Source organism: Solanum dulcamara, chromosome 1 (assembly GCF_947179165.1).
Source record: "Solanum dulcamara chromosome 1, daSolDulc1.2, whole genome shotgun sequence".
NCBI lineage: Eukaryota > Viridiplantae > Streptophyta > Magnoliopsida > Solanales > Solanaceae > Solanum > Solanum dulcamara.
The window spans coordinates 8,988,129-9,003,075 of record NC_077237.1 but is presented as its reverse complement, the minus strand read 5'-3'; the positions used below and the strand labels follow the sequence as shown (position 1 = coordinate 9,003,075).

Here is a 14,947-nt window from a genome sequence, read left to right as displayed (position 1 = left end):
AAAATTGTGACGTTAATATGTTAATACATTCAATTTATAACTAAAACTTGGATGCATCCAAAGACTTTCGGACCAGTCAACTTATGCCAATTAAGTAAAAGACGCGTTACAGAGGAGACTTGGAAATTATTGAGTCCTGTCAATTTTGAGAATATATTATACAAGTCTTTAGTCAAGAAATAATGGTTTCAAAATTTACACTTGGATATTTTTTTATGAATGGACATAAAACATAAATATGCCCTTTAATTTGACGTTATTTCACATTTATGCCCTTTAATTTTGGATGTGTACAAGTAGGCACTGAAACTTGCATAAAATTGAACAAGTAAACACATGTGTCCTACATGACACAATATACATAGGACACAAAATTGTCATGTAGGACGAATGCGTCTGTTATTAATTTAGAACGAAATAACTTAAAAAAATTTACTTTCAAAACTCATAAACTTCAAATTTTAGCTTTGCCTTTCCCAAGATCTTTATATTGTTCCAATTATTAACTGAATGTAGAGCATTATAATTCTGTGATAATTAAATTTCTTTAAGGGAAATTTTCAGATATGACAAACCTTTTAAGCATAATTACTCCATATAGTATAGTTTTCCTAATTACTTATAATGGCAAACATAAATTTTGCCATTATACAAATGTTATAGCGAATTGTACAAAAGCTGTAGCGAATTACACAATCGCTATACCCACGAATTGTTTATATACCAAAATATACAAACACTGGTATACATATGTATCCGTATATCTGACAAGCGAGATCGAGAGAGAGGAGGAGAGAGGCAAACGAGAAGCGAATTGTATATATGTCGAATTGTATATGTATATTTGTTAAAAAATTGTATATATGTAACTGGTATACATATGTATTTATATATCTAGCAAGCGAGATTGAGAGAGAGGCGAGCGAGATCGAGAGAGGGAGGAGAGAGTCAAATTGTATATGTATATCTGTCGAATAGTATATGTATATTTGTTAGAAAAATTGTATAATGGTAGCTGATATACAACAACAACAACAACCCAGTGAAATCCCATAACGTGGGATCTGGGGAGGGTAAAGTGTACGCAGACCTTACTTCTATCAAGGTAGGACAGCTGTTTCCGAGAGACCCTCGACTCAAAAGAAGTATAAAAAGAGGTCAGATATATTGTATATCGGGCAACAAGATTTGTCATACCGAGTAAATATATTTGCTGCGACCCATAATTATTTTAAACTATACCCATACCACGTAATATAGTAGAAAGATTTGTTGTAATTTTCCCTTTCTTTAAATCAAATTTGGTATTGATGGAAAGAGAAAATTTAGTACGCTTCAAAAAGTAAAATTTGCATTTGTACTATGCAGCAAACCGAAGGTGGTATTAACGAACAAAAGTTGTGGTAGAATACTAATGTCAGTTTTTAGCATTTTAATATTAATATTGAGTGATATTAATTTGCATAAGTTGCATATGTTATAATTCTCTCTTTAGTGCATAAAAATGCCTTTCATTATCATCTTTAGTGAGTGCAAGATTACTCATTCCATTATGTATTTTTAACCTAATTATCACTAATAAGTGGTGCACTAAATAATAATGATAGCGTTCCATTATTTTTTTATCTTTTGAATAATTTCCTCTCCTATAAATAGAGAGGTCTTCTTTGTTTTGAAAGGTAAGAAAAAATTGAGTGTATTAAGTTTGTCTAAAAAAAGTTCTTATTATTTGAAGGGAGGTGTTCTTTTTTGTGAAGTTTTAAACTCAACTCTTGTCCAGAGTTTGTTGAATTATATTTTGTGATAAGACTGTTGTATCCTGGAGGGGACAAGTCAAGTGTACTACTGCTGGATCGGTGAAAAGATTTGCTGCAGTGGGCTTGAATCTCCTTAAAGAGAGCGAGATATCCGCGCCTCAGCCAAGAAGTAAATTTATTTTCTTCATTTTATTTTTCAATTGTAATTTGTAATCTTGTAATTTTCACCAACGCTAAATACTCTTTCATTTTTGATTAGTCTCAAATATGACGTTAAAATAGCGGTTTATCCTTAAAAGTAAAATTTTCAGCATAAATCCAAATTATTCAGTCCAGAACGAATACTGGAGGAGAAACACAAAACAAAAAAAAAACAGAAGGCATAGTAGCAGAAATAGAAAGATGTCTGAAAATAGAGTGACGAGACCACATCGAAATTAAGATAATTTGAATTTATATAAACCACAAACCACTACTCAAGTATACAACGATTCCGACCCACACGAAAGGCGTAACGATCTGTGCACGGAGAGACTCCAATTTAATAAGATCTCCATCTGGGAATACATCTACAAAAATAACACATATAAATGTTAGGAAATTTTAAAGAGTAACTAAGGGGATGACATGCATGTACTTTACTAAGGAAAATAAAAGTGTACCAAAACGTTACCTTGAAATAGATGGTACTTTATTTTTCTCTTTTCTCTGAGTTTGCTTGAAGCGAATTGTATGTATCTCTTCGATAATACACGGGTTAGCTGCCAACATTTTCCTATCAAGAGTCGCCCAATGGTCTCCTTTCTTTTTCTTGTACTCAATATGATCCTTTATGAGATACTTTTTCCAAGTACATTTGATAAGTCTCCAATGACACTACTTGATCAACAATTGTTTACGTAGAAACTATCTAAATCTTCAATTACATCGTAGTACTGTTAAACTCTTAGGCGAAAAAGTCCAGAAAATGTTATCAAAATAAGTGGAATATGACAAAAGAAAATGTTATCAGAATAAGTGGAATATGATAAATCTGATGAGTAGACATTATCAGATAATATCAAATTACGGGTTTAAGTCTTGAAAACAGTCTCTGACAGAAATGCAAGATAAGGCTGCGTATAATAGACCTTTGTGGTCTGAACCTTCACTGAACCCTACGCATAACAGGAGCTTAGTGCACCAGACTGCCCCTTTTATCAAATTCTCGACTTTAGGTGTGGGAAGATGATGAACTTCACTTGCTGCTCAAAATCGTTTGCTGATATGCTGATTTTTGAAAGATGGAATACGCCATGGCAAGTCTATGGACATATCATTCAGCTCAACTAGAGATATCCGTAAGTGTATGAACTGATCAACATTCCATTGACAAGAGAGATATTTTAATGAAATCCTGCATTAGATTGAAGCACTTACAAATGATAAAGAAGGTAGTCTATATGGAACGGAGAAAACCAAGGAGAGGAACTTGGGCACATCAAAACTGGCTTCCACTAATTAACGACACTCAGCTATGCAACATAGTAGCAGGGTTGAACTTGAAATTTTTATCTTTTTCAAATTCTCACAACAGCGTAAGCCCAATTCGTTGATGAAGGGTAGTTTTTATATAAGCTGGAACAGAGCATTCTCATCCATAATTCCGATCTTGACAAATTCTACCCTTCTGAGATTCTGGCGATCGGGGAAGGAAGCACTATAACTAGAGTTTGATAAGATAATAAATAATGAAAATAAATTGGACACGAGAATTTTATGTGGAAACCCCTCAAACAGATAGAGGAAAAAAACCACGGGATCGAAGGATCTTACTATGATAATATGGAAGTACACTACTTTCAAATACAAGGAGAAAAGAACAATTAACACTTCTTTCTTGTAAAAGGAACAACTCACTAAAGAGGACACTCAAGACTACAATATTTATCTTGGTGTGTAACTCTCTTTGTGTTCTTACTCTTTTGGATTGTATTTTTTTGTGGGATAATCTAAATGAGGGCAAGATGCCCTCTATTTATAGAAAACTAGAAACACGTAAAATTCGTTTATTGCACCTCCCTTTTTGACTGCGCGTTTTCTTCCCCTTTTGACTACGCATTCAAAAGGCATTTTATTCCATTTTTTACTATGCGTTCAAAATGCGTTTTACAGTATTTGACTATCTTGTATTCTCCCACTTGAAGATTTAATTGAGAATCAATTAAGTCTTCACACTATCCTTTCTACCCAATTACTGCAATGTTATATTTCTGCTAGGCCAACAGAAGATCAACACCATATAAATTTGTTACTATTGATCAGCTTCGTAAACATATCTGCTAGATTGTCATTAGTGTAAATTTTCTGAATATGCACACTGCTTTCTTCCACCTTCTCACGAACAAAGTGATGCTGAACTAGTATATGCTTTGTCCTTGAATGAAATACCGGATTCTTTGCAAGATGCAAAGCGCTCTGACAGTTACAAAATAGAGCAATCTTCTTTTATTTGTGTCCAAGCTCCTCTAATAACATCTGTATCCATATTACCTCTTTGGTAGCTTGTGTAGCTGCTACATATTCTGCTTCCATCATAGATGTAGGCACAATAGATTACAGTTTTGAAAACTCAGCTTACAGCTCCTCCAGCAAGAATAAACACATAACCTGTGGTGGACTTGCTTTTATCAAGACCACCTGCATAATCTGAATCAACATAACCTTTAACAGTAAAGTCTGATCCTTCATAACACATTGCAATAGCTGAGGTACCCTTGACATATCTCAGGATCCTCTTAATAGTATTCTAATGCTCTCTACCAGAATTAGCCATGCATTGACTAATGACTCCCACTGTTTGTGTAATGTCAGGCCTTGTACATACCATGGCGAACATTAAACTTCCTTCTGCTGATGCATACGGTACTCGAGACATCTCCATCCTCTCTGCTTTATTTCTAGGACTTATTCTTGAGGATAACTTGAAATTAATAGGAAGTGGGATAGAAATTGACCTATAGTCTTGCATTTTCAAGTGTCGCAAGATTTTCTTCAAGTAGTTCTTTTGAGAAAGCCAAATCTTCCTATTATTTCTGTCTCGGTGAATTTGCATCCCTAGAATCTTATTTGCTGGTTCCAAGTCCTTAATTTCAAACTTCCTAGCCAACTGTGCCTTTAAATTTGTGAGACGATCTTTGTTGGGGCTTGATACCAACATGTCATCAACATACAACAGCAAAATAACAAAATCGTCATCACCAAATCTTTTATAATAAACACAAGGATCTGAACTATGTCTGTTGTATCCAAGGCTTATAATGAAGGAATCAAATCTCTTATACTAATATCTCGGAACCTGTTTGAGACCGTATAGAGATTTGTTCAACCTGCAAACCAAGTTCTCTTTTCCCTGTTCTTCAAAACCTTCTGGTTGGAGCATGTAAATTTCTTCTTCAAGCTCTCGTTGAAGAAATGCAGTTTTGACATCTAACTGCTCCAAGTACAAGTCAAATGTAGCACGCATCGCCAGGACCACTCGAATTGTTGTGAGTCGAACCACCGGAGAAAAAATCTCATTGAAGTTTATACCTTCTTTCTGAGCGAATCATTTCACCACCAATTTTGCACAATACTTCTCCACTTGATCATTACCATTGTGTTTGATCTTGTAGACCCATTTGTTTCTAATTATCTTCTTTTCTTGTGGAAATTGAACAAGATCCCATGTTTTATTTTTATGAAGAGCTTCAATTTCTTCTCGCATTCTTGCCATCCACAGAGATGATTCTTGGCCTTTCATAGCCTCGTGAAAAATTGAAGGCTCTTCATCCTCTATTAATAGACAATATTTAATATTGCCCTCCATAGAATAATTTGAGTGTCAAGATGGTTCTCTTCTCTCCCTAGTTGACCGTCGAACTTATGGAGTTTTAATCTCAGCTTGCTCTTGTTCTTCATGCTCTGGTGCTGCCTCAGAAAAAACTGGAGCTTCTTCTATTTCTTCAACTTCAATTGTAGTAGTCTCTGATTTTTCTTTTGAAGTGCTACTTTCTTTTGCTTGTATCTTGTTTTCAACAAACACAACATCCCTGGTGATTACCACCTTGTGGGCAGTGGGATCCCACAAGCAATACCCCTTGACTCCATTAACATATCCTAAGAAAATGCATTTCCTAGATTTCGGATTGAACTTTGATTTTTCTTGGGTGTTGTAAGAACACAAGTATAATTTCCGAATATATATAAGCGAGAATAATTAGCTGATTTTCTTGTCCACATCCCCATTGGTGTTTTTAGATCAACGGTTGATGGTGACCAATTGATCACACAACAGGCGATTTTGATTGCTTCTGCCTAGAATGGTTTTTTCAACCCTGCAGTTGCCAACATAGCTCTTGTCCGTTCCAATAAGGTTCTGTTCATTTGCTCTGCTCTTCTATTTTGTTGTGGAGTATATGCCACCATGAACTGCTTTTTAATACCTTCTTGTTTACAAAAATAATCAAATTCATCACCAGTATATTCTCTTCTATTATCTGTCCTCAAACACTTGATCTTTTTCTCAGATTCAAGTTTCACCTGTGCTTTGAACTCTTTGAAAACCAAAAAAACATTTTCCTTTCTTTTGATTGGATACATCCAACTTCTTCTAGAGTAATTGTCGATAAATGACACAAAATATTTCGCTCCTCTTAGGGACTCCACTGGTGCCAAACATCAGAGTGGATCAGATCTAATATTTTCTTGCTTTTAACAGAGGAATTGCTAAGCTTCAGTCTATGTTGCTTACTGGTAACACAATGCTCACAAAAGGGTAGTGAAACCTTTTTGATCCCTAAAAGAATCTTTTGCTCAACAAGAATTTTCAAACCTCGTTTCGACATATGGCCAAGTTTACAATGCCATATCATCATTGATTCTTCAAATGAACTTGCTAACGCGGTTGATGCTTCTCCTTCTTGGTGTGTTTCACCTTTAAGCACATATAGATTTGCAGTAAGTTTTTTCTACTTTCATCACTACAAGCACTCCTTTTGATATTTTCATGACTCCACCATGAGTCTTATATGAACATCCATTATCATCTAATTATCCCAAAGACAATAAATTATTTCCTCAAGTCTTTTACATGTTGTACCTCCTGGATGGTGCGTACCGTGCCATTATACATCTTTATTTTAATGGACTCAATACCAATAACCTCCAAAGCATGATCGTCTCCCATGAAAACAGACCCTCCTGAAATATGATTATATTGATGAAACCATTCTCTCTGGAAAGTCTTGTTCCATGTTGCTCATGTGTCCATGATCTAGACATTAGTGAAATATTTTCTGCCTTCATTATTTAATATTGCTTCACTACATAAAAATTCGCCATCATCCGAGGTACTTGCAATATTTCCTTGAGCATTTGATGACTCAGGGTGTTCACTCTCTTTCGTAAACCAACAATCTTTCTTAAAGTGTCATTTCTTGCCACAATTGTAACACCTGATATTCTTCTTACTACTTGATTGAGATCTAACATGATTGTGACTCCCACTAGGGCCACATTCCGTTGGTCTTCCTCTTACCATTATTAAAGCTTCAGCTTGCTGCGAACATGTTTGTCTGTCTTCCTTATTTTTGCGTTGATTTTCTTCTTTTAAGACAGCGACTGTAATTTTATCAAAAACTAGACTATCCGTATTATTTGTCAGGTTGATAATGAGTTGATCATACGAGTCAGACGGACTTTGAAGTAGAAGCTTCGCATGTTCATTCCCCTCTATTTTTCCACCCATTATTGTAAGTTGCGAAAATAGAGTATTCAAAGTATTAATGTGTTCAGTAACCGATATGGACTCTGTCATTCGAAGAGTATACAATTTTCTTTTTAAGAAGATTTTATTATGCAAATACTTGGTCTCATACAATCCCGTAAGAGTATCTCATATTTCCTTCGCCGTCTGTTTTTCAGCCACACTAGACAACACTTGATCAACTAGTGCCAAGTGTAGATCAGCAACTGCGTTGCTATCTATGTCGTCCCTTTTGCTTTCATCAGTAAAGTCTGTGGGCCTGCCTTCAATTGCAGCTAAGCAATTGTCTTTTCTTAATATCACTCTTATTTTCATTTTCCACAATGAGAAATTAGTTTCATTGAATTTCTCAAAGTCAAACTTTGTTGTATTCGACATTATTATTTGTCTCACATCCTTCTAGATTGTTTTTGAATATTTTTGCGAACAATCATGAAAAACTGTACTGTTATCAAAATTTACTATTCACGTAAATAGTACTTTTCATCAAATTTTACTATTCACGAAAATTTACTATTCACAGATAGTACTTTCGCATAAATCAGACAGAATTACCGAGGGCTCTAATATCACTGTTGGGGGAGAAAGCACTACAACTAAAGTTTGATATGATAATGAATAATAAAAATAAATTTGATACAAGAATTTTACGTGAAAACTCTCAAACAGATAGAGGGGAAAAACCATGGGGTAGAAAGATTTTACTATGATAATATGGTAGTACACTGCTCATAAATACAAGGAGAAAAGAACAATTAACACTTCTCTCTTGTAAAAGGAACAACTCACTAAAGAGGACACTCAAGACTACAATATTTATCTTGGTGTGTAACTCTCTTTGTGTTCTTACTCTTTTGGATTGTATTTTTTTGTAGGATAAACTAAATGAGGACAAGAAGCCCTCTATTTATAGGAAATTAGAAGCGCGTAAAATCCGCATATTGTACCTCCCTTTTTGACTACGCGTTCAAAACACATTTTGTTCCCTTTTTGACTCACATTCAAAACGCGTTTTGTAGTATTTGACTATTTTACGCTGGCAAGTAGCAATATTCAAATGCATATAAATTTCATTATAATCAACATTGAATTTGTCAAAGTCAAACTTTCCTGTACTCGACATTGTTATTTGCCTCACACCCTTTTAGATTATTTTTGAATATTTTTGCGAACAATCATGACAAACTGTACCGTTATCGAAATTTACTATTCACGTGAATAGTATTTTCACTGAATTTTACTATTAATAGAAATTTACTATTCACAGATAGTACCTTCGCATAAATCAGAAGAATTATCGAGGGCTCTAATATCACTGTTGGGGGAGAAAACACTACAACTAAAGTTTGATATGATAATGAATAATAAAAATAAATTTGATACAAGAATTTTACGTGGAAACTCTCAAACAGATAGAGGGGAAAAACCATGGGGTAGAAAGATTTTACTATGATAATATGGTAGTACACTGCTCACAAATACAAGGAGAAAAGAACAATTAACACTTCTCTCTTGTAAAAGGAACAACTCACTAAAGAAGACACTCAAGACTACAATATTTATCTTGGTGTGTAACTCTCTTTGTGTTCTTACTCTTTTGGATTGTATTTTTTTGTAGGATAAACTAAATGAGGACAAGAAGCCCTCTATTTATAGGAAATTAGAAGCGCGTAAAATCCGCATATTGTACCTCCCTTTTTGACTACGAGTTCAAAACTCGTTTTGTTCCCTTTTTATCTCACGTTCAAAACGCGTTTTGTAGTATTTGACTATTTTGCGCTTGCAATTAGCAATATTCAACGAATGCAAATAAATTTCATTATACCATCACTATACGATGGATAGAAATCTTCCTTAAAATATTCACAGTCTTTCCAAAGTACTGTCTACTTTCCCCGAGAATTCACTATGAGAGTAGTCTATGAACCTACCATAATGCCGCCTTGCTTCAATTTCAGCTTCAAGAGGTGGAGAATAATGTAGAAATTTGAATAGAATTATGATAAAGTACTCTGCTCTCTAAGGGAAAGTTGGGATACTTGAAACTTGAATTCCAAAAACCAAAAAGAAGTTTAAAACTATATGCTACTTAAAAAAGAAGTAGGACTAGGAGGCACTGGAATATCTACTGTCCCTTCCAACATCAGTAAAACTTTCTTCATTGAAGGGCGAAGTGATGGTTCGTCTTGAATGCACCAGATGCTTATTTTCACCATTCTCTCGAATTGTCTTCTATCAACCTCCTCGTCCCCGACTAGTTTATCTAGCTCTCCTGCATCAAAGCAATTGTAAACCCAGTATTCAAGAATTGACTCATTTTCATCAAGGCTCCAATCTACACACTTCCGCCTACAGATCAATTCCATTAGGACGACACCAAAACTGTAAACATCTGCTTTCACTGACACTGGCAGTTTTCGGTGCCATTCTGGTGCAACATAGCCTCTGGTCCCTCTTATCCCTGTGTAGGTTCTTGTTTGGTCTTTCTTTAAGAGCTTGGCCATTCCAAAGTCAGATATTTTTGCACAGAACTGATCATCCATGAGTATGTTCTGAGGCTTTATATCGCAATGGATGATTTGTGTGTCACACTCATCATGCAAATATAGGAGGCCCCTTGCAATATCCCGAGCGAAGCCACACCTTTCCTCCCATGTGGGATGTTTTTCTGGTGTAAAAAGTACGTCCGTGAGTGACCCATTGCTCATGTACTCATACACCAGAAGCCTGCTTGATCCATCTAAGCAATAACCAAGGAGGCGGACTAGATTTCGGTGATGTGTCCTTCCAATGATTTTCATTTCAGTCTGGAACTCTGTTTCCCCTTCTACCAATTCTTTGTCTAATCTCTTAACAGCTATCACTTTCTGGTCTTCCGCCAAAATCCCTTTAAAAACTGTTCCAAATGCTCCCCTCCCTAGCGCTTCTTTGAAGCCACTGGTTGCCTGCTCTAGTTCTGCATAGGAAAATGCTCGTGGAGCAACATCCTCGAATAACTGAACACTTCTACTCTCCTGGATTTTCCTGTAAGTCCAGACATGATTTCTGTGAATGAGGAATCCAGAGATGCCTAACACCAACAAAGCAAAAACAGCCAATGTAATTCCGGCAATTAGGATGTCTATCCTTAGCTTTTTGCCTTTTGTTTCTTCAATCTGATTAGGCAGTGCTTCATCGGCTAACCCGTTAATGCCCACCTTGACCAATGCTATATTGGAATTACCCATGTCTCTCCTTCCATACCTCAGAGGCAACCTTTGCTTTCTACACTCGTTGTCTTTGAAGAAAGCAGCCTCACAGTTACAATCCTGTAGACAGGCTTGTTCACAATCTTCTTTGGTTGTTGTGTTCAAAACAACATAATTAATATTTTCCCATTCTGTGTTGCCAACTGTTCTCATGGCATAGTATTTGTAAGTGTTCTCCTTTAATCGACAGGTTTCTGCGGTAAAATTCCTTTCACAGCCGGCGGTCCAATTTCCTGGCATTACAAAATCAAATCCCGGAAGACACAAACATTTAACTTGATCATCTATATTGGTACAATAACCATTAAGCCCACAAAGGCCTTTTGGAATACACCTATCATTTGTTGATGACCATACCTCAAAGCTGTTCTGTTGATTCAGAGAATGTGAATAAACTCGAAGAATACCATCAGCATCAATTTTCATCATATAGATGATGGTGCTTTCTCTAGGGTAGCCTCCTTTGGTTATATTTTTTAGACTTTTAGTGGAATTGAGCAAGTAGAGAAGGCCGTCATCATCAAGATTCAGTGTAACATCCTTCCCTACTCCACCTGTGCCAGCTGCGTAGTAAGAATATGGGCCACTTTCTGGTGAATTGACAGGGTACTGAACGAGGTTCCCATCATCTTGCATTTTGAGACGGAAAATCCCAAATGAATCATCTGCTTCCGAGGCACTCGAGAACAGCACTTTTCCAGCTGATATATGTTGACCAGGTAAAAGGGTGTTTGTTGGATTGTCAAAACTTTGCCATATGACATCGTGATCAGAATTGTAGAGCACAAAGTTGCCATTGTCCAGCATGGAAGCTGAAGAAATAGCTTGTCCAGGGCTATTGGTGACACTGATTTCTCGGCCTCCTACTTGCACAATGAGTCTTCCATCATTAGTTAAGAGCAAGACTGCATTGCTCGAGACAACAGGACTGTTTCTGTTTGCTGTCCATACTGCTGTCTTCTTAGTCATACCGACGATTGAGATTCCAACAGCAAAGCCATTAGTTTGTTCATAAAACCCAAAGGCAAAGCGCCTGGAAGGTGAAAACCATGATGAATTGGTATTAGGTGTTAGAGAAGAGCCAAGAGTTATATTAAACTGCCTTTGTTGTGCTAATGCTACTGCAAGAAATGCACATAAGATTAGTAACCATAGCAAAACAGCCATATATTTTAGTTAGTTTCTTCTTCTTCTTGATTTATCAGAAAATTGTGATGTTAATATGTTAATACATTCAATTTATAACTAAAACTTGGATGCATCCAAAGACTTGAGCTACTATAAGACAACTCAATTTATGCCAATTAAGTAAAAGACACGTTACATAGGAGACTTGGAAATTGTTGAGTCCTGTCAATTTTGAGAAAATATTGTACAAGTCTTTAGTCAAGAAATAATGGTTTTACAATTTACAGTTGGATATATTAAAATTGACAGAAGTAAATGTGGACAGCATTCTTTGGTAGAAAATTAATTTGCAATTTTTGAAGCCTAAGAATTGACATTTCCCACTAACTTTTCAAGTCTCCTTACTTTTCTATAAATAGGCATTGCATGCGTTGATTTGGTCTAGCAAACTTTAGAGTATATACTACGTCGCTACCAGTGGTGGCAAATGGGAGGGTTGGGTCGAATTTAGGCGGGTTGAAAATGAGACATCATAAAATGGGTAATAATTCAATCCGCTCATATTTTATATGGGTAAAAATGAGTTGGGTAAAATACTAGTTTACCCATATTTACATGAGTAAATAGTACTTTACTTTAAAATTTAATATGGAGAAGTCTTTTTTTTGGATGAAAAATGTTGAAAATATTTAAGTCTCTTTTTGAATGAAAAATGTTGAAAACAATTTATTTAATTTTATTGTATCATAAAATTAAATCCGACATTCGATGCGGGATCCGACTTCTAAATCGAGATCCGACTCCGAACCAGACCCGACCCCCAAAATTTTGACTCGGTATCCAACACCGACCCTTGACTCGGGACCGATATCGGAATCGGAATTTGATCCCAATACCTAAATCGGGGCCCAACCCCTAAACCCAACCCGAGACTCAACTTCCAAATTAGAATTAGAACCTAACACTCACTCTCGATGATCAATCTGAAACTTGATTTGGGACTCGATCCCGACTTCCGATATGGAACCCGACTTTCAAATCGAGACCCTACTCTAAGGGCCAAAGACTTCACTTTTTAAATTTTATTATTATTATTTTTTATTGTTTTATTTAATTATATATGAGAATAATTAGTTTTAATGAAGAACATAAAAAGGAAGGGAAATTACAATATTTTTATTGATATCACAAATTTTGAGTAAATAAAAGTTGGAAGCTTAACCCATTTAGCTAGTTCATACTTTACCCACATTTTACCCATGAATACCCATATTTCTATGGATTGAATATGAATTTAAACTGATATTTTACCCATCTAAAAAATCACTCACCCAACTCATTACACGGGTTGGGCGAGTTACCAAAATATGGGCTCACTTTGCCATCACTAGTCACTACTAAAAACTCATTATTTTCCTACTGAAAAATGTTTGTGGTTATTTCCATACCTATTTGAGCTGGTTTAGTGGAAAATTATGTTTATAGCGTAAATTTTCTATTGATTTGTTGTGGGAAATTTTTTGTTTGTGCGTATTTGATCGAGTTCAGTAGCTTTGGTTAAAACTTTATTTTTGTGATTAAAAAAAATTCATTGAATATGTATAAATTATTAATTTAGAACTCAATAACTTAAAAAAGATTTACTTTCAAAACTCAAACTTTAAATTTCAGCTTTGCCTTTCCTTAGGTCTTTATATTGTTCCAATTATTAACTGAATGCAGAGCATTACAATCAGGGGTGGCTCAATACTATCCGTGGCCTAAAACAAAACTTCAATGAAATGCCTTAATTTTTTTTATAAAAAAAATATTTTTTATTTAAAATCTATTTTTCTAACCTTTTGAGATGCAAAGTTGTGAATAATTGTTTTATAATTAATTTCTTCTAATAATTCTTTTTCAATTGATAATATACCTAATCCATTTAATCTCTCTCAAGACATTGTTGATCTTAAGTAAGATTTTATCAATTTTAATTTTGAAAAACTTCTTTTAGCTGAAGCAACTATAATGGGAATTGTTAACATTATTCTATAAGCAATGTAAGCATTCGGAAAAGAATCTAGTCTTTTTATTTGATTGAGGATGTCGGTTAGAGTATTATCATCTACTTGTACTATTTTCCTAAACACTTTTAATTCAGAAAATAAGTCTAAACCACCAATATTAGAGTGACTATTATATTTTAAAAAATATTCAAGGTTAAGACAATGATTTTTCAAAATCTCATTATTTAGTGATCTTAATTTTTTACCATTAAATTAAAAACCAAAAATATTTTCATAAGCTTCGAATTGTTCAAATTTATTTTGAAGTGAAGATATGGCTTGGTCTACTATATATAAAAAAAGTAATCAGTTCTAAAAGATTCTTCAAGATACTTTATGATTTCATTATCAACATTTTCATCAAATTGTTTCTTTCTATATATTACACGTTTACAACAAAATTCAGGTTCTATATTCATCTCAGATGCAATTTCTTTAGCGGAAGCATAGCAGTTACAAATCCTCCTCTAGATTTTTTGAAAAAAGAAATCAAGCTTCTCAATTGATCTATGGCAGCATCAATATACATATCTTTTGATTGTAACAATTTGCTAATTGAGTTAACCGCAAATAATATATCATACCAAATAGTAATACCAAATAAAAATTCGAAATTTTCAAGCTCATATGTTGCTAAACAATTAGCTTCACTTTTGATTTTTGAATCCTCACTAATTTCAACCAATTTCAATAAAGCATCTATGATTTGTAGAATTTGAAATGTTATTGCTTTAACACTTTGAATACAATTTTCCCATCGTGTTTGTGATAATGATTTAAGAGCTAGATTGGGCACATTATCTTTTAAAACTTTCCATCGTTTAGTCGAAGAAGAAAATAACGAATATATACGTTATACAACTCCAAAAACTGAAATAGCTTTTGCCATGTCACAAAGTACTAAATTTAGATTATGACAACCACATGGAGTATGAAATGCTCTTGGATTTATATCTAGAAGTCTTTTTTGCACTCCTTGAT

The 14,947-nt window shown here is 34.7% G+C and overlaps 1 protein-coding gene across 1 annotated transcript; it reads right to left on the bottom strand.

Annotated features, from left to right (window-relative positions):
- Positions 1-9,519: 9,519 nt before the first annotated feature.
- LOC129901052 (G-type lectin S-receptor-like serine/threonine-protein kinase LECRK3) lies at positions 9,520-11,981 on the bottom strand. The gene has a single exon (XM_055976174.1). It carries the CDS (start codon positions 11,955-11,957, stop codon positions 9,621-9,623), a length of 2,337 nt encoding a protein of 778 aa, XP_055832149.1. The 5' UTR covers positions 11,958-11,981; the 3' UTR covers positions 9,520-9,620.
- Between the last annotated feature and the right edge of the window lie 2,966 nt (positions 11,982-14,947).

Excerpts from the sequence above, each read along its gene's own strand:
- LOC129901052 (XM_055976174.1), bottom strand. The coding sequence starts at position 11,957 with ATGGCTGTTTTGCTATGGTTACTAATCTTATGTGCATTTCTTGCAGTA.